Source organism: Musa acuminata, chromosome BXJ2-2 (genome assembly GCF_036884655.1).
Source record: "Musa acuminata AAA Group cultivar baxijiao chromosome BXJ2-2, Cavendish_Baxijiao_AAA, whole genome shotgun sequence".
NCBI lineage: Eukaryota > Viridiplantae > Streptophyta > Magnoliopsida > Zingiberales > Musaceae > Musa > Musa acuminata.
This window is the reverse complement of record NC_088339.1, coordinates 33,804,397-33,831,992: the sequence shown is the minus strand read 5'-3', so window position 1 is coordinate 33,831,992 and position 27,596 is coordinate 33,804,397. Positions and strand designations below refer to the sequence as shown.

At 45.1% G+C, this 27,596-nt stretch overlaps 5 protein-coding genes across 7 annotated transcripts; 1 reads left to right on the top strand and 4 right to left on the bottom strand.

Moving 5' to 3' along the window:
- Nucleotides 1-273: 273 nt before the first annotated feature.
- LOC135584730 (casein kinase II subunit beta-1-like) lies at nt 274-5,665 on the bottom strand. 3 transcript variants are annotated; one of them, XR_010484729.1, is made up of 6 exons: nt 5,189-5,665; nt 2,640-2,858; nt 2,238-2,344; nt 1,994-2,159; nt 1,152-1,351; nt 274-680 (listed from the first exon to the last, which is right to left on the bottom strand). XR_010484729.1 is itself a non-coding variant. In XM_065097178.1 (6 exons), the coding sequence occupies exons 2-6, from the start codon at nt 5,238-5,240 to the stop codon at nt 1,215-1,217; spliced, it is 681 nt and encodes a 226-aa protein (XP_064953250.1). In that variant the 5' UTR covers nt 5,241-5,271; nt 5,373-5,665; the 3' UTR covers nt 789-1,214. The 3 variants fall into 3 exon arrangements, 2 of the variants coding, with proteins under 2 accessions (XP_064953250.1, XP_064953249.1); XM_065097178.1 differs by lacking the exon at nt 274-680 and having other exon boundaries at nt 789-1,351; nt 5,189-5,271; nt 5,373-5,665; XM_065097177.1 differs by lacking the exon at nt 274-680 and having other exon boundaries at nt 789-1,351; nt 5,189-5,664.
- A 1,800-nt stretch (nt 5,666-7,465) lies between these two features.
- Nucleotides 7,466-9,250, bottom strand: LOC103976782 (uncharacterized). Its single transcript, XM_009392105.3, has one exon. The coding sequence runs from the start codon at nt 8,963-8,965 to the stop codon at nt 7,565-7,567; it is 1,401 nt and encodes a 466-aa protein (XP_009390380.2). The 5' UTR covers nt 8,966-9,250; the 3' UTR covers nt 7,466-7,564.
- Nucleotides 9,251-9,597: 347 nt separating this feature from the next.
- Nucleotides 9,598-10,798, bottom strand: LOC103976783 (uncharacterized). The gene is made up of 3 exons (XM_009392106.3): nt 10,428-10,798; nt 10,208-10,375; nt 9,598-10,128 (listed from the first exon to the last, which is right to left on the bottom strand). Exons 1-3 carry the CDS (start codon nt 10,608-10,610, stop codon nt 10,066-10,068), a joined length of 414 nt encoding a protein of 137 aa, XP_009390381.2. The 5' UTR covers nt 10,611-10,798; the 3' UTR covers nt 9,598-10,065.
- A 3,056-nt stretch (nt 10,799-13,854) lies between these two features.
- Nucleotides 13,855-14,769, top strand: LOC103976784 (induced stolen tip protein TUB8). Its single transcript, XM_009392107.3, has 2 exons — nt 13,855-13,980; nt 14,221-14,769. Exons 1-2 carry the CDS (start codon nt 13,966-13,968, stop codon nt 14,629-14,631), a joined length of 426 nt encoding a protein of 141 aa, XP_009390382.2. The 5' UTR covers nt 13,855-13,965; the 3' UTR covers nt 14,632-14,769.
- Nucleotides 14,770-23,371: 8,602 nt separating this feature from the next.
- LOC135606227 (transcription factor bHLH77-like) lies at nt 23,372-25,947 on the bottom strand. Its single transcript, XM_065097176.1, has 8 exons — nt 24,954-25,947; nt 24,677-24,856; nt 24,517-24,582; nt 24,355-24,423; nt 24,206-24,274; nt 23,888-24,109; nt 23,717-23,810; nt 23,372-23,638 (listed from the first exon to the last, which is right to left on the bottom strand). Exons 1-8 carry the CDS (start codon nt 25,740-25,742, stop codon nt 23,616-23,618), a joined length of 1,512 nt encoding a protein of 503 aa, XP_064953248.1. The 5' UTR covers nt 25,743-25,947; the 3' UTR covers nt 23,372-23,615.
- Between the last annotated feature and the right edge of the window lie 1,649 nt (nt 25,948-27,596).

Below are 27,596 nucleotides of genomic sequence, written 5' to 3'. Positions count from 1 at the left end.
TAATAATAATAATAATAATAATAATAATAATGACACTGGGATATTTCTGTGGAGCTGTAGCTGTTGCTGGAGATAGGCGCTGACGATAGAAAGAGAGAGGCGTCGAAGCAGTGCCCCCTCCGGTCTTATCCGTCATCGGCCGCCACAACAAACACATACATTACCTCTTCACGCCCAAAGCACTTGGGGCGAGCCGAGAGAGTCGAACCATGTTTTATAAATTCTGTTCTCTAGTACTCGGGTGACTTCTCCTAAAAAAACAAGTGACGTGAGGTGGATAATTGACTCGTGAGATGACATGTTCATCCTTACTCACTTGACCTTTACAGGAATCTCTCTCTCTCCTGCACAAGAAATGGTAAGATAAGCCGAGCCTAACTCGGTGGCTACGTCAAAGAAAAGACGTAGATGAAGTGATATCTCTTCTGGGTCACACACAGGATAACTACGGCCGAGTAATCGTCATCTTAGAGGATAACTACGCAGAGGATGCAAGGTTTCTGTGACCTGAGCGAAGACGATCGCTGTCACCGACGAAAGATCCAGCGGTGATGAAGATTGCAGCATTTAAAACAAGATGGTCATTAAGAGTGGCATGTCGACACCTTCCACCATAGAAGGTTTGAGGGTAGCAGCCGGGCCCGGTGATGTTTCAGCGTCAAGATCAGTAGTGACCGCCACTGAGAAAACATCAGCAAATACAAGTGACAATAAATATATACAGTTTGATCTTGCTGTTTCAATTTCAGAGGACGAGGCATCATCTCAATCTTGATAGAAGATTATAATGACGAATAAAAATCATGATATATTTCAATTGCCTGTCTTTTACAATGCCAAGAAAAGGCCCAAAGATGGACTCTTCACAGGACAAAGGGAGGTCATATAACATCATAATGCCTACATCTAACCCATCAACATGAAGAGAAACATATAACACGTTCTGCAATTAATGTAGAGTACAACATGGTGGCAGTCTAAGAACAATACACACATCGGAGGCCACAGGAAAAAAAATTGTGAGGCCGAGAGAGAGAGAGAACATGTAAGCATTTCTTATCCTCTTAGAACACATGCAATGATTCCAACAGTCCAACAAACCATGAAAAGAAATCCCAATGGATTAGCATTATGGAAAACAGATCACATACCATATCAGGAGCAGGATGAACCTGCTGTCAGAATAAAACTGGGGATGCATGTTCTCTGAGCAATTATTTAGAGCCCTTATGCAACTTGAATCCATAAACCTTTGGCACATAATGCTGGACCGTCGTTGCAGATTTGGCTGAAGGATATGTCATCAAATAAAGGTGAGGAAATGTTGTGCCAATGTAAGCACCATCCATATCTGAACAAAGTGAAGGTATCAACATCCAACAATCCAATGAGCATTCAATCTCCATACTATATTTCATGGTGTTTCATTGATGCATCAACGAGAAAATTTAAGTATGCAAGCATATGTATTTGACAAATCATCACAACCCAAATTACAGTGTTGTGTATGGCTAAAATTAACTGAGATATTTTATGACGTCACTTGAGAGATAAAGACACCACCCAAATGAGATTCCACACTTTCTTTTTCTCGATACTTTGTCCATTTGTTGCTAGATTATACTAGCCTATTCTTTGCCATCTAGCTACTTAAGCCCCTTTTCGCTCCTCTACTTCGTGTAATAAGGATTAAGCAAGCTTATATCCTGATCCAATAGCTAATATATAATCAGAGCTTCATCGGTACACTCTGTTCAGGTCATGCCTCTCATACCAATATGCATCAAAATGGCAGTATTACTGGAGATAAGGTTTTAAACCTTGGTCTTACAACCAAGTGTTCCTTTCCTCGGTCTAGTTTCCCGGTATCGAGTCCTCCCCTTCGCCCCACCCCGACCCCAACAAATAAAAAGAATGCATTCAGCGATTGTGTCCTCTAATTCCAGGCATAAAACAGTGTAAAAAAAAATCCAAAGTACTACATAAAGGATACCACTCTGGTATTTGCATCTTGGAAAGTAAACGTCATCACATTTTGGGCAATAGATCCGTACAGATCCACTGTGGGGAATATCTGATATGCCCACTGGCAAGCATGGCTGTCCCCCACAAAAGACTCGAGGACAGCGGCCAAAGTCTGCTTTCTTGTACTTCTCATGCTGCACAATCAGACAATAAGCAGTGTCGGCACAACCATTTCGTATCTTTATAGAAATAGGTAGCAAAATAAAGTTTACCATTGCATTTAGTCCTCTGGTGGTTACAACATAACGGGCATGAATAAGACCATATAGTAACTCTGCAGCAGGTTCAATTTCACTATTTTCTTCACCATCAATGTCACCTGGAAAACATTTTTTTGAGATTTGAAGCTAATCCATAACGAACACAAAGAACCTCAAATTTTCAAATTGAAAAGCCAATGCACAAAGTTGTGCATACGATACAACTTCAAACAACAATGTCCTGTTTGACACATTTTATTCATGTTTTGGAGCTTTATGCATATTTCATTTTCATTTGAGAGGATCATCACATAAAGTGTGTCAAACAGGACACATTGAGAAGATCATCAAATAGCAGGAAATGAATGTACAGAAGAAAAGAGCAAATTTTATAAAGTCAATTTATGAACATACCACTAAACGAGTCATTGTCCAAAATCATGTCCAAGGCATTATCATAATAGGAGATCTGTGCTTGTAGCCCGCATAAGTTGAAGTCATCTTGTATGTAGTCCTCATCAACTTCACAGAGGAACTCATTACCTCGCAACCCACAGAACCAAGATATCCATGATGAAGCATCTTCATCCGAAGTACTAAGATCTGTTTCTTCAATACCAGTTTCAGATAGTTCTACATAGATGCAAAAAAGAAACAGAATTCAGTAGCTAGACAAATATTCCATGAGCAAAAGGTTACAAGAAGAAGAAAAAAAAAAGACCTCTCGGATCAGAGTTCAATTCGACACATGGATGGTAGACATGCACATGTGAAAGAATGAGGGCAAGATGATCAGCCCAGGCATTGGCATAAGAAGAACTGCCTAGTTCAAAGGATCATACAAATTTACCACAGGCCAAGGAGATAAACTATGGCCTTCCAAGAAAGTTTAAAAGATGACCAAGCAAGCTTTTATTTGAGGGTTAACAAGCTAAGAACTGATGCAAGGATATCTAGCCTGCAGAATCTAGGAACAGATTGTAACAAAGACAAAATGGGAACATAAAGATGATCAAGGGATCTAGGTCAGCATCAGCCAGAAGCAGTACTACAAAGATTCTGGGGCATTGTCAGGCTTGGCTGGTTCCCATATAGATCAACAAATTCTGGCAGTGTGTACTGGCTCTCACCAGCACAGCCAAGCTTTGGTGGTTTCCAGCTGGTTCCAGCAAGTCCAGCCAAATTTCAAACAGTTATTGCTGGTTCATGCCAGTGTTGATTGAGTTATGTGCACTGCTAGTCTATCATGACCAATATAAGCAAACCTGAACTTCTGCAGCTGCTCTTGGGTCAATAGAGAAAATAAAGGACCTAACCAATCTATTCCAATTCCAATACAAATTTTGTGAATATGCTAAAACAATCTTGTGAACCTTGTTCAAACAAAGCTAAAAATCTTCCAGCCACATTCCAAGGAATCCATATCATAGAGTCAATGTATATCTTAAGCAATATAGGAAGAAAAAAGAAAAATATGAACTACTCGAGACACCTGACGAATTTGTGATTGGTCAACAAAATCAGATTCCATCAGAACACAAAGGGATGTTTGAAGCATGCTTTCAACTGTACTATTTCAATGCCTCATTCCTTAGCTTGGTTAAGGTTTCCAAGAGCAATAGATAATAAAGCCTATCAGGTATAAAGTCATGACAAATCCCCAGATGAAACTAAAATAGGATCATAAATTATGTAAAATGTTTCTTAAACCCGGTCCCTCCAAGGAAGAAGCATGAATTCAAACTAGATCTCAGCAACAAAATTGTGTAATTCTAAAATAAGACATGTCACCTGAGACAGACGAGGAGAATGAAACTCTCTCATATGATTTTCATCATTATACTTAATTTTTAATAATTTTCTTGTTTGTATTTTGATTTATCGAAAACATAGTCTCCACAAAAGTAATATTTTAACCTTGGGTTTCATAAGGCAACATAATATTGTCTCGTCATCACGCAAGGAAACATCTATCTGAACTTTCAATGGGTCTGTTTATGGTTGATGAAGCTCCAATATGGCAATGCACTTGAGCGTGTAAGAATGGAAATTTTGTTGTTAACTAATTGGGCTGCTACATGAGCTCAATTGTGGACGAGAAATAGATATTCCATGTGTAAACACCCTAACCAAATTCCCAAAGTTGAACGAAATGGTAAGAACAAAGTTGAACAAACCCGAGTGGAATGCAGATACAAAGTTAACTATCCATTCTATCCCCTATACCAATTCCCAACCGCAACAAAAACGATGGGATAAATAGAAAAAATCCAAGAGTGCAAGACAGCGCAAAAAGCACCAACTCGCATACATATACGCAGAAACCAGATACTAGGATTATCAAAATTTACCAGTGCAATTCAAGAGACGTTCTTTCCACTTTAAAAGTGTCCAAATTTGCTGCCACGAACTGAACTCCCAGCCTAAACAGCCATGGAAGCCCCAAAAAGCCATTATGCAATGCCATCAGTCTCAGATACCTTTTAACCCATCACTACACCTTTTTGAAGGACAACTCTTCAGCTATCTAGCAATCTAATTATTTCCAGAAACTAAAGAAAGAGATGAGTTAGGAACAAAAAGACTCCCCTACAAGGGAAAATTACCCGAACCAAACTGAGGTTATGTTAATTTGGTTGTCTCCCTCTGTCCATTGATTGTAAATTGACAAAAGCAACTAGTAGGCTGGCTGAACCTAACCATAACCCAGCAACAGCCACATATCAAAGGAACAGCAAGAAGCAAACACACTTTCCGCAGAAGTAGTCAGAACCAGGTTAACCAACGACATGACAGCTCCCCAAATCATACCTTTTTTTCCGAGTAATTTATTGATGCTACAGATCGTGAAAATTACCCAAATCAAAGACAAACATGATCGTACAAGAAGTAGAGAGAACGAGAACCTAGACATGGGCAGTGAGCAGCAGCAAATAAATAAAAGCAAATAAGCCCATCGTCACCTGGAGTTGGCTTGCTGTTCTTCAGCTTGGCCTCCTTGCTCGTAAGCTGCATCGAGGACGAGGCACCCTCCGGCCGCCTATTGCTGCCGGCATTCGATAAAGCAACCATTAAAGAAGTCTTAGGGATCGGCTCGATTGCCGAGCCCGTGCTGAGGTTAGGGTTAGGGTTAGCGTTGGATCTCACGGCTCTGTCGCGAGGAGTGGAACCCGTCTTCAACATCTCCACCTTCGCCTCCGACTACTAATCTATCTTTCCAGGTCTAATAGCGCCACAAAGCCGTCGCACCGGCTTACCGTTCCGAAACCCCTACGCAGACATATCTTTGGAAATGGAGAGAAGGAGGAGGGGCACTACCTCCCCCGCCAGAGGAGAAGAGGAGCAATCTCGATCGCCTCCTTCGGCCCCAACCCTAGCCGCGACGGACGGAAGGGGATGTGCCGTCGCTTGGGTTTTGGGCATTAGAACGAGGGACGAGGTGACATCGAAGAAATGGACGGCGGATCTTACGAGGTCACCTGATACCGACGCATGCGGGAAGTGGAAACGTGGATGAGATGTGGTGGTGAATGCAACCTGTTGGCTGTCCGGAACTAATTACAGGATAAAAATAAGTATTATTGCATATTCCTTCAATTATTTATTTTAAAGACGTCCTCAATTTTCTTTGGTCAAAATAATACTAAAACAAAAGAAATAATCCTTAAATTTTAACCATTTATTAGATCAGAGAAATCTCATGTCGTCATAATCACTTGACGTGTTGATGATGTCATCCGCCTCGGCGGTGAGCTTGTCGTTGCACGGCTGGTAGAAAGAAAGCAGTTTATGCGTTCGAGGAAATGCCAATGAGAGGAATCGAGCATTATTTGATCGACTCACAACACACTAAACCAGGGTTTTTGCAAGGAGGGCAGGACATCCATCATAACTCCTTTGTCTCTTTCGCCAAAATACTGCGAGAAATTTCTAGGTAAATATTTATATATATATATCTTTCCCTAGATCAGTGTAAAATGATCAAACACATCCTAACATTCTGATGTTTGACATGGATATAACTGTCTCTTTCTGAAGATATTGATAGATTTAGAAGCAGGACAGCGTCTAATTGGCTAATTAAAACATGGTTTGCGGAGCATACCATTTCATCATCCTGTTGTCTTCTTCTCTGTCTTTATACAGGGAGATGCTCTGCAGGGCCCCCAAGAATCTGCACCACTAAATATCCTCAGATGAGCTATCGGACAACCACAGCGGCGGAGCTGCCATCGATGAGCTGGTTCATTCATTTCCTTGCCGTTTTGGGCTCGGACAGGGACACCCGACATGGAACGCGAAGATTCACAGAACACTGTCTTCGCATTGCCAACGCACAAGCTCATAAAGTAGCGCTGCTCTCTTGGAACATGAGCCATGTGATGTGGACGGAAGTCCCGAGCATCAAATCGACATGATGCTACGGCCCGGCGACCACTGATCTCCGACCCTTTTTCACGTTCCGTCACGCATCAACCAAGGCCCTTCGGTCTCTGCATCCTTTTCTGGCTTCTTCTTTCTCTATCAGTGTTACAATTCTGTTCTCTGACTCGGTAGCTGCAGAATGCCTTTCCTCGGCAGGGGATGATAGACCGCGGGGAGGAAGCAGGCGCGAGGGTGGCATCAATGTGCTTGTGTCAGGCAAGTGGAAGCAGTTCTCGGCGGTGGACTTGATCTCTAACATGCCGACTCGCACATGGTGGATTCGGCTCTTCTTAGTTGGAAGACAGAGACTCTGCCTTGGGTCAACCCTGGATTTGCAAGTGCCACCGCGTAAACAAGCATCACATGCGTCGTTAATGGCAGTAAACGGAATTCCTGGGGCTTACAAAGGTGCACTACCTTTTGTCTTCTCATCGGTGGATAGTTTACGATCAATCACGGAGGGAAGAGGCCAAAGCTCCAAGTGCTGCACCCAGTTGGGCAATGGAGACGGCATGTGCTCCATGACAGTGTACTGCCCCTGTCTCATTGACCGAGCTAAAGGACACAGCCCAAAAAGACAAATGCTTTCGAGGGCACGCAGGGCGATGGAGACTGCAGCTGTTGGGGTGACAGAGAGGAAGGCGAAGGCCTCGCGAGCACTCAATGCTCCCCTGCTTCGCTCGGCACCGCGACAGTCTTCAGGTGCATTCTCGAGGGATAGGGCGGTCCGAGAGCTACATGCAGCAGCGGTACGAGTCCATCGTGCCACTATTTCACCAAAATATTACACCGTACAGCCTCACAACATTTGCATGGGAAACCGAGAGAAGAGAAAGATCGTAATTATTAGGCTGTGGAAGCCAGAACAAATCGATGAACACCGCTTAATTGGCTGAACAGAGGTGTGTGGTTTGCTAACTTCCGACGGCAAGAGATGATGGATTAGCAGCGAGTTTGTGGCCTTTGCTGCTGCTGCTACCACCGTCATTAACCATTTTGTTGCTGCCATTGATGGAGGAGATGAAGTTGGTGGCTGGCGCTGCAGAAGCAGTAGCATTGTTGACGGCGTTAAGGGATTTAGAATAAGGCTTGAACGCCCTCATTGGGCTCGCCAAGGCCCACCCCCAGCTCCGCGTCCGGCCTCCTCCTTGAGCGGCGGCGGCGGTGGGCCTGGTGGCCGCCGGGATCCTACTGCTGTCGTCGAAGCCGTCGTCGGCCGTGGCCGCCGAGAGCCAGTAGAAGGACGACATCATCCCAAATCCACCGAAGAGCCCTCCACAACTGACCCGCTCCCTCACCGTCGGACGCAGCTGCTCCCCGTCGTTGTCGTGATGTTCCAGGTTGAGGACGGCCTTGGGCTTCGCCTCGCGATGGGACTCGACTCTCCGGAGAGTACAGTCGCCGAACCCGGTGGAGATGCGCTCCAGGAAGTCGCCCGAGAAGCTCCTGCTGCCGCAGCCCACCGATCTGGACCGGGCCACCTTCCTACCGAACGAGGACGACGACTGGCTGCCGCACGGGCTCTCCGCCTCATCCACGCCGTTCACGCCTTGCATAGGGCCGGCGGTGCATGGGTCGTCTTGCTGCTTCTGCTGCTTGTCGCTGACGTCCCTGTCGCCTCTTCCAACCGATGAGGATGAGGTGGATCTCCGCCTGTTGACGTTGCTGCTGCTACTGCTGTTGTCGTTGGTGATCGAAGAAGCGGTGTGTGTGGAAGAGGCGGACGAGAGGTAGAGAAACGACCAGAAGCTCTTCTTCCGTGGGCTATCCGCCACCGCTGACTCCCGAATGCCGCCACCACCACCAGCACCCTGCACAAGGCCTCCACCCGTTCGCGGCGCCACAGACCTGCTTCGGCTCAACACGATACCGCCGTCGTTGCGCGCCGACGCAGAAACGTCCGTGTTGCTGGTCGTGGTGGCGACGGAAGCCATCACCTTCCTTCCACCGTTGCCATAGCCGCCGCCGCCGCCGCTCTTCTTGTTCTTGCTGTGGCTGGCGGCCAGAAAGGGGAACTTGGTCCCACGTCCACCACCGGCCGAACCGGCACGTGAGTAGCCGGATGCAAACCCGACGCCTCCGCCAACGGCGACGCCGGCGTCGGAGCGGAAGGAGGTGGGCGAGGCCGATGAGGAGGAAGGGGCAGGCTGGAGGGAGAAGAAGGGGGTGGACTTGGAGGATGAAACCAGGTTGCCCAGCTTCTCCTGCAAGCAGAAGGCGCAGACACCTCCGGGGTTGCTACGGTAAGGGTGGTCCACGCACTGCATGTTCTCCCCCATGTCGTCCACAACTCCTACCACCGCTTTGTCCCCCATCTTCCTCCTCCTCCTCCTCCCTGCACCTCCTGTCTCTCTGTTGGATCACCCTTCTTAATTAGAGAGAGAGGGGGTGTGGGGGGGGGGGGGGGGGAAAGGAGAGACTTTGTCGTCGTAGTCCGTACGTGCGGGCTTAACCTTTGTCTGCCGAGGTCCACCTGCAAGCCTCTTGCCACAGAGAGAGAGAGAGAGAGAGCACCCGAGAAAGAGAGGGAGAGGACAAAGTGGGGAGGGGGGAGCGGAGAGCAGGAAGAGAGGGAATGGACCGCTTACAGGAAAACAGAGCGGAGAAGTTGCGTAGCGGGACGGATTATAAGCTAATAGTATTAGGACATGGGAAGTGGGGCCGGAGTCGCCTTGGCACGTGGTTCCAAGATATTCGCACCCAAAAAGAACGCGGAGATTTGACCAACCGGCGGCGAAACAGGCGGTGGCGCTGGTGCACGAACCGGTCCTCTTCCAGGCCGGACCGGGCTTCATCCGGCCCACTTTTTGTACAATACTTTATTGGCATTGAACCGATTGCTTTTCGTGAGACGTACAATACTTTATTGGCACTGCACCGATTACTTTCGAAAGCTATGAACAATCGTGAAACGACGGTAAAAGATTATGCTCATAAGGCTCGTTGCTAAGAGTAATCTTGACGTTCGATTGATTATATACAATAAGAGGTTGAGATGGTTGACGTATCCTCAGACAATCTAATTTCTTCGGTATCCAAAGCTAAAATGGCTACGTTTTGTGCATGAGACTTGTGCGAGCTCATGACAAGGAGGTGGACTAATGCCTCGGAACACAAATCTTATGGGGGGGGGTGTATGGGGCCATGATAAAGACGCGATGAGTCACTGTTTGCAGTGGTATGCTGTCTGTTGACCGAGCTTTTGAACGTTCGATTCGTTTCTGCGGCAGCGAGGAAGGTCAAAAGGCCTCTTGCTTTTCCTTCTTCTCGCTCCTTTCTCGGTAAAGCAAGCATTCCACAAGGCAGTAGTACTACCCACTACAGTGAATGATGTGACACTGTCTCACGATACATCACATCTCCTCATCGACCGGAGAAGAATGAGTACAGCTAAAACTCTGCTTCATCTTCCTCCTCAGGTGACGCAGCTGAGTCCCAGACATGCCGGCCACGGACTCCTCAGGAACCTCTTCTGCACCTGCTCACAGCAAACGAGAGTTCAAAGATAGCCATGCGGCGTACAAGTTAGTGGGAGAGGAGACGTCTTCGCTGCCTACCCTCTTTGGCTTCTGGTAGAGGAGCTCAGGTGGGATCTTGTACAGGTCCTCGTCCACCGCCTTGGGAGCTCTTCCGGGCCTCCTTTGGCTGCTGTCTTGTGGTGTCACGCCACACCCCCTCTCTTGCTTCCTCCGCTGCTTCTCCCCTTTCCCACCTCCCTTCTTCACCTGAAGCACTCTAAAACCACCGTGAATCAAGGGCTGTAATGGGCTGAGGTACCTCGCTGTGGTAGCCGACTGGTTTCACCGGGGCAGCTTCCGGCTTACAAAGCTTATCATCTCCACTCAAACACTGGTCTCGGATCAACCCGGCCTGCGCTGCAGATTCGAAGTACTGGGTGATGGGAAGCTCGTCGTCGTAGTCCCAGTTCCCAAATGCCGGAATCCTCCTCCTCCTCCCCATCCTATCCTTCCAACCCAATCACACTCCGACACTAGTGTAATATTTGGACTTGATCAGCTTGCAGCAGTTGCTTTGACAGGAAGCTGGTCACAGTAGAAAAAGAAGAAGAAGAAGAAGAAGAGAGGTAGGGAAGGGTCAGAAGGTTTGGCAAGTCTTAACGCACAAGGTCCACGATATCCATGGCTTCGCCACACTTCCCCATGACTGCTCACGTGAAACCTTAAGCTTGGGGGTCGGGGTTATTACGCCGTCCACATGTCTGGTAGCACGCCATGGGCGACGTCGACGTCCTTTCACACGCTCATCTACAGCAGTAGATCCAATGATCGTCCACGGACTATAAAAACAACTGCGATCCGAGTAACCATGTGATCCAGTAGTACTACATATCTATCTTCCACAGACTCTGCTGAGACTCCAATCGAAGTGAGAATTGCATGGTAACTTAATGACGGGGGACTGTGAGTGATTTGATCGAACGTGATGATGTGAGGTTTCATTAGAACGGAAATCTGCCAAGCTGACAACCCCCATTCATGGCGTATTTATGTGGGTGGGGGTGGTGGGATCGACAAGGAATTCAGTGCTTCCATCACATTCGATACGGGAGAAGTCACGTGATGTCGGACTGTAGCTGAATCCACTTTGCATCTCTTCTCTGATATATTTATAGAGAGAGAGAGAGAACATTTAATCCTTAATAAACGTGTTTGGTGTACCACTAGAGTAATGCCTTGGAACGAGACATGTGAGGTGAGAGACAAAGCATCAAACGATAAATAACAAATGACATGGTTGACCTGCAATAGCCAAAGAGATGCTTGCTTGCTCGCTCGATACAAACGAAGTTGCCCGTGTAGTGTGAGCTCAGTGTTCATTTACCGGGATGAAAATTTTTGTCTGAGAGCAGCGAAGAACGATGTCGACAAGTTGCATTTGTACTGTTGTCAGTACACTCGGATCTCATCACCGGGGTCCGTGATTCTGTCTTTGCTCACTATTCAACGCATCCGTCTTCCCAAGTGGGAGGTCCCAATCTACACTTTGTTGTTGTGTTTGGTTGCCACTGTTCACGTGTTTTCTTTCTTACACACACACAGTTAATTTATGTCGATGGTTATCGCACCTTATTCGAGAAATAACATGATAAGCCATTCAAATAATCATGTGTCGATGATGATGTGACTTTTAGGTGCCTAAATCACATCCTTAAGGTTGCTATATGTCTCGCATATATGATCATGAGCTTCATGGTTTTATCAATATTTATCTACACACATCTTAATCAATCACTGCAGTAATGTGCAGTCACCAACTATTTTTGACAAGTTGTGCAATGCCCATGGTCGACCTCATCCAAGCCCAATTAACTTAATTGGGCCTAATTTGGACTTCAACAAGCCCACAGTCTTTCGATCCCCGATAAATAAAATTGATTCCTCATCCCCCAAATGTTTTCCCTCCGTAATTAATTTTATTGAAAATATATAATCAAAGTAAAATCCAATGCTAATCGATCGACTCAAATTATGTTTGACCCTTTGCCGATGAATAAGGCTCTCATCAATCAATGTAGAAACTTGACTTCATTCGAAAAAAATCGAAAATTAAATTGGGATGTAGTTCATGCCAATCAAATCGAGCCGGTCGCTGTGGACGTACTCGATTCGTCCACGTGAAAGGGGAATCAATTCTGCCACCATTGTGGTCAAGCACTCTTCGTGGCATCATAACCGGTACCAACAGAGGTCGAACCTTTTGATGGTTTGTTTATTGCATATCATCGAGAGCATGAGGACACGATAGAGAGAGGGAACACCGGAAGCGAGAAACAGCAGCAGTGTCCTTAGAGTGCGGATCATACGTCTCAAGCATGCCGCCGAACAGGCCAACTTCCCTTCTCATTGGTCGAGCGTGTGAGTCCTTCACGATCAGTTGGCTTGCCAGCTGGTCTTCACTTCAGAGGTGTCCTCGGGATTTGGGTCATATGTCTTGCTCCTGCCACCAAACAGTCCAATTTGTCTTTCCATTACTCGACGACGTGGGGCCTACATGGCGAGGTGTCTGACCCTCGTTTTTGTCCGATTAAAACGCTGATCTGGCTCGTATTCCCGATCCGTAAATGTGGGTCTCACGCGCGATGGATTCCCTCTTCGCTCGTGTGTTCGTCACAGAGAACCACGCCCACGTGTTACTTAACTCGTGGTCGGGTTTCCCTGGTCGGTGGCCGGCCGAGGGGGCGGGAAGGCAGACGCGGGACCCACGGGACCCACCGAAGCAGGTCATGTGGCGTGGGCGCGGGTGGAGGTTTGGTCGGTGCCTCTTGTCGGGTCCCCAAATCCTCTCCGGGCCCCAGTCAGGATGCGGCCGGGCCGGTACGCTCGCTATCACGTGCCATCGCCCGACTCGCGCCAATCACGTCCGTCCATTCCCTGACGATCGGCCTCATCCGGACACCGTCGTCCGCGGCCGTCCCTCAGACCGGGCCCCACGGTGGGACCCGGCCCTTCACGACTCGAGCGGCGGGCGGAACGAGGTCGAATGGTCGTACGCACCCACAGCGCCGCGCGGGACCCGCCACGCTCGATCGCCAGGCAGGCCTCTCGACGACGCGGGCCCCGCGGGGAGCGTCCTCATCCCGGGCCACGAGAGGTAAGGGAACCAAGGAAGGGGCGCCACGTGGAAAGAAACCTCGGGCGTCGCGAAAGCCAGTATACGACGACGACGACGACGATGATGGCTTGCGTGGGTGAGCGGCTTTAAATTAAAGCACTCGGACCGACCGCCCCACTTGCGTCTCCTGCCGTAAGACAGGAGGATGCATCGTGCTCTTCCCTCGACTGCGATACCCTCACCCCCATTTCTCGATCATGTACGCTGTACACATTCCTTCGTCGAAATCAACGTATGAAACTGCAATAAAACATCCTTCTTTTCCTCGTACCAAAAAAAACATATATATATATATATTATCATGATAATTATAGGATTATTGATAATATATAATACTGTTTAGTGAACAAAAAGAAAGAAAGAAAGAATAATTTGCGCCCACTCAAGAAAATACAGAATAATTGTTGTCATCACAATCAGAATGGGGGGGTGCGCATATCCATCGACTTGAGCTCACACTATCCCGAGGAATATACTAAACAATTGCAAAGGTGACTGCACGTCTTTCTCCTAAAAATTACTATAATAATGGACTTCCAGCCAATTCTACGTGGCTGCTTCTCTGTAAAGCTCCTCGATCTCTCATATAAATACCCTCACCACCATCCCCACTCCTCATCCCATCCTCTTCCTCCTCCCTCTCATTCCTCCTCCGTCTGCTGCTCCTTTCTCGCCCGCTCCCATGGCTTCGATCGAGGTGAGCCTACATAGTCTGCGGTGATCTCTGTCTGTAAGCTGAAACGGATGAGGAGATCTGTTCTTCTTCTATGCTGTAAACTACAAACTGATTGAAATATAGTGAGACTCTAAAAAAAATCTATCTTGCGGATAACCCAAACATTTAGAGCACGGAAGTGGAGTCGATGAAGAGCTTATAACCATGTAGACGTTTGCTGTTATCATCTGATGCGGACGGCTCTATAATGCATGCGTGCAGGTGGAAACGACTACGGTTATCGAGGTGCCGATAGAAGCCCCCGCAGAAGCCGAAGCGCCACCAGCGCCGGCCGTCGAGGCGGTGGTCGAGACGGAAGCCGCGGCAGCACCCGTAGAAGAGCCCGAGGAAGAAGAAGCATCCCCGGCGGCGGCGGCAGAGGCGGAGTCGCCAGCAGAAGAAGAAGTCACTCCGGAACCCGAAGAAAAGCCCGCCGAAGAGCCTGCAGCGGCTGAGCCCGAACCAGCAGCGGCCGAGCCCACCGAAGCAGCTCAGCCGGAGGCCGAGCCGGAGGCGGCGGCAGCTCCTGCCGCGGAGGATGCCGCTGAACCCGCCGTCGAAGATCCCAAGCCTGTGGAAGATCCACCTGCGGCCGTGGAGGCGGAGGTGGAGGAGACGGCTACGGCGGAGTAAGCACAGTGTGAAGTCGTGAATTGCCTGTGTGGTTTAGTCGGAGAGGGCGTTTGTTTTGAGTATGAGTATGTGTGCTGGTTTATTTTGCATCCGTTGTTTTATCATTATCATTATCATTATATTATATTATATTATATACTGGTTTGATTTTCTACTTCTTCTTATTAGACCTTTAAATTTTCAATTTATAGGTGCCTTATTATTCAAAACAATTGAATCTAATTATATAAATTTATTTTTATTAAATATTAAATAATTAGATACTAAATGAGTAACCAATATATTAAATATATGTTAACTTGTATATTTTGATCCCTCAGTTATTTATGTCTAAAACTATATGCTTTGATTTATTTAATCAATTTTTTTTTTTTTATTGATGGAAATCACTCATGCAACACAAATTCAGGTCGAAAATGTGGAAAACATGATTCACGTATGTCATATTGAAAAAGCGCCATAAAACAAAATGAATATAGAATTGATAATTGACATGATAAAGTTATGTTTATTTATGTACATATAAACATAAATAAAATAATTTTTATCCATACATTCTTTTAAGGAGATCATCTCAACTATTTGTCATTAGATGAAGTTATTAACACGATTTAGACTTTAATGTATGCAAGCTTGTAATTTTCGAGCACATGGAGATGAAATCTTCCTTATAATTAGATTCAGGTTACACAATATGTAGACTTTACATTAAATAGAGAAAAAAAAAAGTATACTAACTATTTTTATTAATTATTAATTATTTTTATTTATAGTTATTAGAATGTTGATCGATCGATAAGTAATGATTTTTTATTTTAAATATTTTCATCTCATCTTTTTTCTTTTTTCCTTGTTCTAATGTTATTCTTTTTGGTGATATATTATCATCAATATCTTATTCTCTCTAACCAACAAAAGTATTTGATGTAGAGATCCGCTGCATCCTTGGTATCAATCACAACGTACTCATATTAGTTTTTATATATAATACATAAGCATTAAGTCAAGAAAATATCAAGCGATCAATCACCAACTTAGTTTTATCCAGCAATATTAGATCGATCGATTGCTAGATTATGTGATCATTTATAATTGGATGAGATATATAATAAAACTAAATAAATTTTGATAAGGTAAATAAAAAAGAAGTCCATATTATAATAGAATTCTTAGGAAACGTGGGAGAAACTCTCATAATAACTTATTTGATTTCAATTTTAACATAAATTTTTTTTCGCATTACATATAGCATATAACAGTATTAGATCGACATGATGAGATCAAATTTTGATCGTTCTAACCGATCTAGCCTTTTTCATCAAATTTATCGACGTTGGAACGACAGTATTAGAATATATTTTTTATTACGATATTATAGTTTTACATGTAAAATAGTGGAGATGATGATTAATCTGCTTATTTACTGCGTTTTCCAGAACAGTAGCCATCACTATCATTATACTGTTTTGGGTTATCGAATCAATAATGCTGCAGCAGCATTACATGTTGCGAGGAGTGGTTGCTGTTGCTGCTTGCTGCAAGAGCTGTGGCTCGCCGAGGATGTGTTCTGTGGTTGACTGTGATGAGGACAGATAATCCTCAAGACAGTTGAGAAAATCTCTCAAGCAGATAAGATTTTCTTACAGTTGAGAAAAATCCTCTCTCAAGCAGATAAGATTTCCTCACAGTTGAGAAAAATCCTCTATGAATATGTATAACCTCCCTACTATGAATGTGTATAACCTCCCTACTGAGTGTGTATAAATGGCTATCAAGAATTCACTATGAAAATGTATTAGGCAATTATATCTTATACATTTCATAGTTTCTTCTACCATTTCTATCTTTCTATCTTCTTTGTTTAATATCTATCATGGTATCAGAGCAGTTTGCCTGGAGCAAGCCCTTTTCTCGACCATCTCTCTCGTGGCGATATCTCCGCCCGTCAACCATAGCCATTCGCTGCAGCCTACTGCAGCACTTGTGGTTGCTAATATCAGATCCGTGGGCAACGCTCCTAAAGGAAGCACAGTCACGATCTTTGTTTCTACCGCCGGCTGCTGCTCCCTTGCCAACCGAAGTCTTCCGCTCAAAACTCCGCTGCTCTTTCGGCCACCAAACTCCAATACTGCATTACTGCAACTATCTCCAACCTTGCAGATTTTTCCAGCATCGCTGCAGAAATCGTTGCAAGCTGCAGAGATTTCTTTCACCTCGCTGCAACAATCTCTCCTGCATTCTGAATCGCTGCAGCCTACCAGTGCCTCTGGAAGAAGCAGCAGCCCTCTTCGGCATTGCATACAGCTACTCTTCTACATCTGACGTCTTCATCATCTACCTCCCGCCACAGCCATCACTGCCTTTCTTGTTGCAGATTGCTCGCCCATCACTGCAGTTCATCACGCTACAGCCTTCTCTGCAGTTTATCACGCTACAGCCTTCTCTGCAGTTTATCGCGCTGCAGCCTCCTCTGCAGCGCATCGATCTGCTTTTCTCCTCCTCCCTTCCTCCTATATCTTTACATCTTCTATAAAGATCGCTTGACCCGCCACAAAATATCTGGGATGTCTTCATTTTCCTTTTCCGATATTCCTGTCCCTATTTCTGTAGGGACTCTGAGCATTTCTCAAAGTCTTATCACCATCAATACTGCAGCACTCATTCCCTTCAAATTATCCAAAGACGGCAACTATGCATCTTGGCGGGCACAACTTTCTAATCTTTTATTTGGCTATGATCTCCTAGGTTACGTTGATAGCTCTCTCCAGTGTCCACCTGAAATGATCAACATCCCAGGCGAACCCAATCCAGTGCCAAATCCAGCCCATCAACTATGGTTACGTCAAGATCGCCTCATCCTCCAAGCTATTCAAGCTTCGGTTGCTGGATCCATTGCCCCGCTGATATCCTCATGTACGACTACTGCAGAAGCATGGTGCAAATTACAAACAACTTTGGCAAATCGCTCGCGTACTCGTATGCTCGGACTTCTCTCCAATCTAATGAAAATGAAACAAGAGAGAAGTACTATTGTTGATTATCTACAAAATATCAAAGTTATCATCGATGATTTAGCTTTGATAGGTCATTCTCTCAGCGATGAAGAAGTCCTAATCCATACCCTCAATAGCCTAGGAGGCGAGTACAAAGAACTGATAGCAGCACTTCGGGCACGTGACTCCCCAATATCATTCGAAGAACTTTATGATAAGTTGATCGACTATGAGACGTACTTGAAGCGTGATGATAAGTTGCCCGGACCACCTCTTACAGCTCAGGTCAATCAAAAATCCAAGAGGAAGAGCAACCAGTACAATAAGCACGTCAATAACGATTTGGCTAAGCTGCCTCCTAGCTTTATGGGGCCCAGACCAAACCCTCCTTATCCATATCAAGGTGGTAACTTTCATAATACTCAGCCATCGCGTCCTGACTTCACAGGCCGCCAACGAGTCGTTTGCCAACTATGTGATAAAGTTGGACACTCCGCGAAAGTCTGTCGGTCTCGTCCCAGACTCCCTACTCCATCACAATGGCCTCAGGCGAATTTCATGGCTACTCCAACTCCTACTCAACCTAATTGGATTGTGGATTCGGGCGCCTCTCATCACATCACCTCTGATCTTCAAAACTTGTCCATCCACAACAACTATGACGGAAATGAAGATATCATCATCGGTGACAGTAAAAGAATTCCTATTACTCATTCTGGTTCCTCAACGCTTAGTTCACTTACCACAACCTTTACACTCGATGATGTTCTGTGTGCACCTAACATTAAAAGAAACCTCATTTCCGTTTCTCAATTCTGTAAACAAAATAATACATCAATTGAATTCTTTTCTAACTTTTTTCTTGTCAAGGATTTGAGCACGGGGGCATCCTTGGTCCAGGGCCAGAACAAAGACAACATTTATGAGTGGCCATCCACTTCACAAATTACCCTTCCTACTGCTCACTCCTCAATCGCAGCTCCGGTTGATGTATGGCATCGTCGTCTTGGTCATCCCTCCCCTTTTATTCAGCAAAAATTACTTTCTCGTTATTCTATTCCTACCTTGAAAATCAATAGCACTATTAATCATTGTGATACTTGTCTTTGCAATAAAAGTCATAAACTGCCTTTTGGGACAACCTTCATTTCTTGCTCTAAACCATTTGAAATCATTTATACCGACGTGTGGGGCCCTACCCCAATTCCTTCTTTTGACAAGTTTCGTTTTTATGTCATTTTTGTAGACTATTTTACTAAGTACACATGGTTATATCCTCTCCATCATAAGTCTGATGTTTCTACAGTATTTACCAACTTTCGAAAGTTGGTCGAGAATTTTTTTCAAACTTCCATTAAAACAGTTTACTCTGATGGTGGCGGCGAATATCAAGCCCTCACATCCTGTCTCTCTGCTTGTGGTATACAGCACCTCAAGTCACCCCCACATACTCCCCAATTGGTTGGTTCTGCCGAACGCAAACATCGGCATATCGTTGAAACTGGTCTCTCCCTTCTACATCAAGCATCCATGCCACCATCTTTTTGGTCAGTAGCTTTTCAAACTGCAGTTTATCTCATTAATCGTATGCTCACTCCAGTCTTACAATACCAGTCACCATTTGAAAAATTATTCCACAAACTTCCAAACCTTCATAAACTCAGAGTTTTTGGTTGTTTATGTTATCCATGGCTCCGTCCCTATGCGTCGCATAAGCTAACACCACGATCTAAGCCTTGCACTTTTATAGGCTACTCTCTTGAACATAATGCTTTTCGATGCTATGAACCCCAAACTAAAAAGGTCTTTATATCACGTCATGTTATCTTTAAGGAGTCTGTCTTTCCTTTTCAAAATAATCCTACCATGCAAACTACTCCGATAAACATACATCACTGGAATATCCCTCCGATCTCATCACACGAACCTCCAATGACACCATCCAGTCCTTACTCTCAAGATTCACATACTACTATTACTCCAGTTCAACAGCTTCTCACTCCCTTCCTCACAAGTTTCCCCTATTAATGAAGTCATACCCTCGGCAACATTGTCACTGGCTTTACCTTCTTCTAGATCTAGTGACATTGTTGTGCCGACGGTTGGCCCGGTCCATGACAGTGACTCGCCCTTGGCTATACCACCAACACAATCTACCACTTCCACCCCCTCCAGACATCCAATGACAACACGCTCCAAAAGTGGTATTTTCAAACCACGTCAAGTCCTTGACTTACATGCTATAACAAATTCCTCCACTGAGGCCAATGAACCCACTACAATCACTCAAGCTCAAAAATCTTCTCACTGGCGTAAAGCCATGTGTGACGAATATGATGCTCTCCTCCATAACTCTACATGGACCTTAGTACCCTTTCATCACACACAAAATATCATCGGGTGTAAATGGGTCTTTCGAATTAAGCGGAACCCAGACGGATCCGTTGCTAGATACAAAGCACGTCTAGTCGCCAAAGGGTTTCATCAACGACCTGGTGTCGACTTCACAGAGACATTTAGTCCCGTTGTTAAACCCACAACAATTCGTCTTATCCTGAGTTTGGCTATCTCAAAGGGCTGGCACATACGACAATTGGATGTTAACAATGCCTTTTTACAGGGGTCACTTACTGAAGATGTCTTTATGCAACAACCTCCTGGTTTCGTTCATCCTCAATATCCGAGGCATGTCTGCAAACTTCAAAAAGCTATTTATGGACTTCGTCAAGCTCCACGGGCTTGGTATAACGAGCTTGGCTCGTTTTTGACCTTAATTGGCTTTATCAATTCAAAGTCTGATACCTCGTTATTCATTTGCCAGCACAATGGAGGCATAATATATCTTTTAGTATATGTGGATGATATTATTGTCACAGGAAATGATCTTTTCAAGACTCAGGCATTTCTAAAGCACTTGGCCGATCGATTCTCCCTCAAAGATCTAGGAACTTTAAGCTACTTTCTGGGAGTGGAAGCAACATTTACGTCTTCAGGTCTCTTCCTATCACAAAGAAAGTATATTCAAGATTTATTATCAAAGGCAAATATGCAGGATGCGAAAGAGGTTACAACTCCTCTTTCTACCAGTGAATCACTTAAATTATGTGATGGAAGTCCTGCTACAGATTCGACTCAGTATCGACAAGTCCTTGGCTCCTTACAGTACTTGGCTCTCACCCGTCCAGATATTTCATTTGCCGTCAATAAGTTATCGCAATTTATGCATCGACCATCTACTACGCATTGGTCTGCGGTCAAACGAATTTTGCGGTATCTTAAAGGGACTCTTAATCATGGCATTTTTCTTCGCAAAAATACTTCACTCCATCTCCATGCCTTTGCTGATGCTGATTGGGCAGGGAACTTTGATGATAGAACATGTACGTCCGGATACATTGTCTTCCTTGGAGCCACTCCAATCAGTTGGAGTTCTAAAAAACAAAAGACGGTTGCACGATCTACAACTGAAGCTGAATACCGTGCCGTCGCCACCGCCGCTGCTGAACTCAATTGGGTCACAAATTTGCTCAAGGAACTCAACGTCAACTCCACGGTTATTCCTACAATATATTGTGATAATATTGGAGCTACTTATTTATGTGCCAATCCAGTGTTCCATTCTCGCATGAAACACATAGCCATCGACTTCCATTTTGTGCGAGATCAAGTTGTCAGACATCAACTCCGAGTTTTTCACGTACATACAGCAGATCAACTAGCCGACTCACTCACAAAGCCTCTCGCCCGGAAACTATTTTCATCTCATCGGTCCAAGATCGGCATCCTTGATGGAAGCTCAATCTTGCGGGGGCATGATAAGCAGATAAGATTTCCTCAAGACAGTTGAGAAAAATCCTCTATGAATGTGTATAACCTCCCTACTGAGTGTGTATAAATGACTATCAAGAGCTCACTATGAAAATGTATTAGGCAATTATATCTTATACATTTCATAGTTTTTTCTACCATTTTTATCTTTCTATCTTCTTTGTTTAATATCTATCAAGTACTTCGTTGATGAAACACGATGATAAGAAATATATGGAGTGGAGCGAGTGATAATTTCCTCGTTGGTGTTGCGCATCAACGGAGATCCATTTCTGCTGTCGTGTTTGCCACTGGCAAAGAATAATCGTTCAGAAAGAAACATCGAATGTGTGGTCAGTTGTTTAACTTCTGCTATGGCCACAAACAAAAGATAGCAGTTCTAATCGACCAGCTGCTGATGTGCCAATTCATTTGGGTGTGTCATTTTCTCAGGTTAACTCACTTCTACTTTTCATAATCATGCTCTAAATCCATCTTAACAATCTTATCCACATCTCAAAAGCCTCACTTATTGTGTTGCAAAAACAAAAAGAGTCACGGTCGATGACACAAAGTTGATTGATCGAGAGTTCTACTGCCAGTTGGTTGACACCGACACTTCACCACCAAAGATGTGGGAATTTTGCTTGGTTGCCCATGATAAGGACCTGATGTTGGATGGGATGGAGAAGATAGATAGTGCACTTCAAATGGAGTAAATTTACGTGGATTTATTCAGGCTACAAATTGCTGCATTACAGGTTTTACGGTCTCTTTTTTCTGAGAGTAAGATTGTGTACATCGATCGATCGTAGGAGTAAGATTGTGTCCATCGATCGATCGTCTTCTTTTTCTCCTTCTTCTTCCGTGATGGATGGGGGTGAAGAGTAGGAAGGACCCAACTTTTCCTTGAGGTACAGGATGATGGAACAGGGCCACAGTTCAATGCCAAGCAATGGTCTGCGTCGATTGCTACCTTGTTTCTGTTACTTTTGGTCTGGTATCGGACGCAAGGTGCTGTGGATATAGATAAGATGTTGTGTGTGGGAGGGGGCCAAACTTTGGAGAAGTGGCCACTGCCGCTGCTGCTGATATGGAATTCCACCTACACTCTGGTTGCAGAAGCTATTATCTATGGATGGAGATTTGCGAGCTTTACCTTTGCCTTCTCCATTGTTGAAGATCCGAAGGACCATCTTTCCAGCATCATGATTCAGAGCATCCGTGCAAGCAGACAAAGATGAGTCCAACAGCAGCAGCGGCAGCGAAAGAAGGAGAAAAGGGGGCATCATGAATGCAAAATGGTTTGCCGGAGAACAACATTTCACCAGCAGTAGGAAAACTGTGAAGCTTCTCACTATTAGGTGGGTTTGGTGAATGCGGAGTCGGAAGTGGGGGGAGGGGGAAGAGGACGCCATCGACGGCAGCTTACTGCACCAGCCAAACATCGTATCGACCCCACAGTCCCGACACCCTCTCCTTCTTTGGACCATCACCGTGAGATCCACGTCCGCCGTGAATGCTCTTGAGGAGGTAACCATTACGTAGATCAAAAGCAACAAGAAATCTGGTGATGGTTGGTTCGATTGGCATCTCATCCAAGAGATGCCTTACTTTTGCTGGAATGCATCTAATCCACCGGTTTGCTGCAGTTCCATCCTTCTTCTTCCTTGGATGAACTGAACTGTAAAGCTATAAACTGAAGCAGACATCCGAACAATGACTTTTCGGCTTTGATTGATCCATGACAAACTCGAAAGAGTTTGCCAGTCTGGTCATTTCGATGCTGTTCTTATCATGACAGGATGGTCTATCTTGTATCGACACAGTAAACAACCTCGACAAGTCACTAGTCATGGAAGAACCGGGAACGAGTAATGCTTTTACTGTTAGGTGGCCCAAGTCGCATGGGTAAGACGGAGAAGACGTGGGATTCCTCGTCGCAAACAAGAATGGGAACAACTTCATTGACTCATAAATCAATCGATAGTACTCGTCGTAGTACAAAACCACGTCATCATAATGAATTCCTCCATTACAATCTTACTTGTGCTTCAAGATGAAGTCTTCACCTAAATTATGTTGCTCAGACCTACTGGTCATCCGAAGAAACTTTACGATGCTGATCCGATGCGATGTCTCGGTTATATACAGAGGCTTCTTTTCGGGGAGGAAATGAAGCGATCAGAGTTCAATCTTCATGTGACCTGCATCAGAGGATGATGATGCATCAGATCCAGCTTAATAACATGGTTAATCAAAGATCGGTGTTCCATTGCGCTTACCAGGGTAGCTTTGTGAGGAGAATGCAGGCTTTTGGTCCCGTCCATACCCAACCTGAGCGACACTCTGCAGGTCATCCTCCCAAAATTCCCCGAGCTGAAAGAGATAACATATTATTCGTCGCAAAGGCTCACTTTTAAGGCACTCCTCGATGTTATGGCTGCATCGTTTACCTGAGAGGAAGCAACTGTGAATCCATCCAGGGGAACCAGTTGCAGACTTTGAGACTGGTGCAAGGAGGATTCCAATGGATTTAAGGAGAACTGTGCTTCGAGGAGAGAAGTCACGATGCTCTGGCCAGGGGTTGCCTGAGGCTGGTGCACATTTGAAACCGCTGCGTTCGTCATCTCCGACGGATAAACTGGCTGCGGCATCAGTCCGCGTGCCTGAAACATCTGAGTTCACATCCAGCAGCCAAATTAAGAAGGCAGGCATAGCTCGAGCTGATGAGCTCTGACGGAAGTAGAATCAAGAAGACTCTGAAAGCTTACATCTTTTGAGAGGATACTTTCCATGTCGTCTAGCTGGGGATTCAGTGTGGCCAGCTTCATGGAGAGGAACTGAAACCGGAAAATTAGAATTCAGATCCAATTCCGGATTACAAGTTATGCAAAGCTAAATCCAAGTACGACGTCGATACCTCGACTTGCCGCTGCAACGACTGCACGTAATTTATGATCTCATCAAGCATTACAGCTTTGCCGGTCACCTACAGTTCATACAGTTGTTAGGATCGATCACTCGAACCGGGGCTTCATGATCTGAGGCCTCCGAAACTAACGAAAAAGTGACAAGGTTATACCTTGTTGCAACCAGGCACAAGATCTTGCAGGAACTTCATCCTCTTACTGATCTTTTCTCTTCTAACCTGGTGAAATGAGGCAGTCATGAAATCAAAAATTGGAAATTCTGAAGCTAATAGCAGTACATGCCGATGAACTGTGACCGATTGTTCTTCCTACCCTCTCGGCAAGGCTATGAGCATCGGTGGCTTGTCCTCTTCTCGCCCTTACGTGGATATAGTCCTTCGGAGGCTCCGGTGGCTGTTTCCGGCCAGGATCTCCATTCTGCTCAGTCTTCATCGTACCATTTGCTTCGGCCGGTTTCGATCTCTTTGCATCGGAGTTCTCCTCCTCTGTCATCTGCATTTAGCAAAATTTTCAAGCTTTACAATCCTGGAAGACGGAATTACCACAAACATTGCCGAAAGCAGCAGCGTGGAGAGACATTTTATCATACAGTAAACGGGTCGGTGGCAGCATAAGATAAAGATGCCTCCTTTCCTTTCCCTTTTGCAGCTGCCTTCCTTTTCCTGGCATTGCTGTCCGTGACGCCTCGCAAGGACGACACCGATGACTCCTCCTGCCCGTTGCCGGGCTCCGAATCCGCCGGCGTCGAAGATCCACCGAGCTTAGACATCATCTCCATCTCCATTCGGGCAGGGCCCAGCATCCCTGCATCGCTCCCTTTCTCCGGAGCTCCCATGCCAGATCCAGTGCCCGTCTTCAGAGACTTGCTACTCGAAACCCTCGAAAGATTGGCAGGGATCACCGGGAGCCCGAACTGGCCCGGGAAACCCGCGGAGCTCCCGCCTCCGTAGTTAGACAGCATCGCGGCCCCATCCGCAAACCACGGTTCGGCGGCGAACGGCACGGAATGGGCGCCCGGCATTGGATTTATCGGCATCGGGAGCGCTCCTCTGCCGTTGAGCTTTGGAGGGGAATTCAGAGGCGAGCTGTAACAAGAATTGCTGGCGCCACGGCGCCGAGAACTCGGCGAGATTTCGCCAGAGTTGCAGATGCTCCCAGTCTGGCCGACGACGGCGGAGCTGAGGGCCGACTCGAAACCAGCGTCGCAGCTCATCGGCTGGTTCCAATTGAGGCTGAGGAGGCGCTGCGGCAGCAGGGCAGCGGCGGCAGTGCCGGAATTCAACTCCGGCGGCACCTTGGGGTCGGTGGACTGCCAGTTTAGGCCCCAGAACGCCTCCTTTTCCATTTCCGGATGGTACAATCGAGCCGAAAAGCTCATCAAAACAATAAAAGATGGGTTTTTAAGAGAATTGAGCAGCCCAAAAGGCGTTTGGAGAGAGAGAGAGAGGAGCAAAGTTAAAGGTAGAGAAGAGGAGGAGAGGGGAAGAGGGGAAGAAGACAGGATGGGTGAGTGGTGGTGGCGGTGGTGATGACGAGATATTTTAGCTTTCTCGATCCCTTATTGTTGGTCTCGACACCAAAGAATCGATGAAGTCGGAGAAAGAGGTGAGGATAAGAGGAGAATATATATCGAAAGAGGACTCCCATCGTGCGAAAATGATTATTTTTCGCTTAGCGTCTAAAATTTAATTTTTTTTTTCGCAAAATATATTTTTTTATAAATAATTATGTTATCTTTTAACTCTCACCCGACTCATTTACCGTCGTCATGCCCCCCTACGACTCTCGCATGAGAAAGGAGGGGGCCAGATGGCCAATGAAGTTTACGGAGGTAACAACAACTCTCATGCCCCTTCATCATGTGATGGCTCGTGGGCGAGACGAAGATGACTAACTGATCGTGGGATGAAGGTTTAGGGTTGTGAACTCTCGCATGAGAAAGGAGGGGGCCAGAGGGCCAATGAAATTTACGGAGGTAACGACAACTCTCATGCCCCTTCATCACGTGATGGCTCGTGGGCGAGGCGAAGGTGACTAACTAATCGTGGGATGAAAGTTTAGGGTTGTAAACGATGACGACAACTCTCACATGAGGGTTGCGATGTAGGGCAGAGACGATAATATTCGATGAAGGCAAGAGTAAAATGATCTTTTAACTTGGAGTGTTCTATAACAAAATTTCAAAGTTAAAATATTTCATGGGATTTTTTTTTTAATTCACATTCCTCTTAATTTATACTCTTTTTTTTTTGTGTCTCATCAAAATTTTAGTTTTTAAAAAAATATTATTTAGGCTAGCAATAAAATTAGCAAATAATTAAAACTATAATTACCATAATCACCAACAATGACTTGGGTAAAAAAAGAATGATTTGTTTGGCAATTATATCTGCCACATAATAGCATTCTTATCCTTAAGTGGCGGAAGTCAAAACATTTTATAAATAAATATTTTTATTTTTATTTAAAAAAATGACTACTTTAGGAGACGACAGACAAGTCATAAAATATCCAAAACTTTAATTTCCTGATTTGAACATGAAAAGTAGATTCGAATGGGAACACAAATGACATTCCCGTCAACAATCCTTGTGATGCACATTGAGATTTGTTGGCAAGTGATTGCCATGAAGAACCATCAAATATATATATATTTGATTGAAAATAAATTTACCCTTGTCTTTTCCTGCAAATATATCTGTTCTTGAAACAATTCCATCACAATGCACTTGATATGATGGGTTGATTCCCAAATCTCAATCAATTCTCCTCCAACTTAATCCTACATATATATACATACATAATTATAATTATAGCTGGATTGGGTGAGAGCTTGCAATCATTGGGGTTCCAAGTAAAGGGTGTAATTATTGACCATTTGCTACTTCCAAGGAGTGTTTTGGGGCATCAAAGAGCACAAAAGAATGATAGCTTTGACCACTAAATGCCTATGCCCCCTTTGTTCATGCTTTCACAAGAGAGAGAGAGAGAGAGAGAGAGAGAGAGAGAAGACTGACAAAAGGGACATTGCATCTTACAAGGACAAATCCACTGTGTAATGATACCAATTGATTAGAGAAGAAGCAAGACATAAACAAAAGTCCTCAACATCCTTTTTCTTAAAGGACACGCCCACTGAGTAAAGATAGCAATTAATCAGTAAACAAAAAAAACCATAATTAATTAAGGTCAAATGCATGGGGGGGAAAACTCCATAAATTAGTGAAACAAA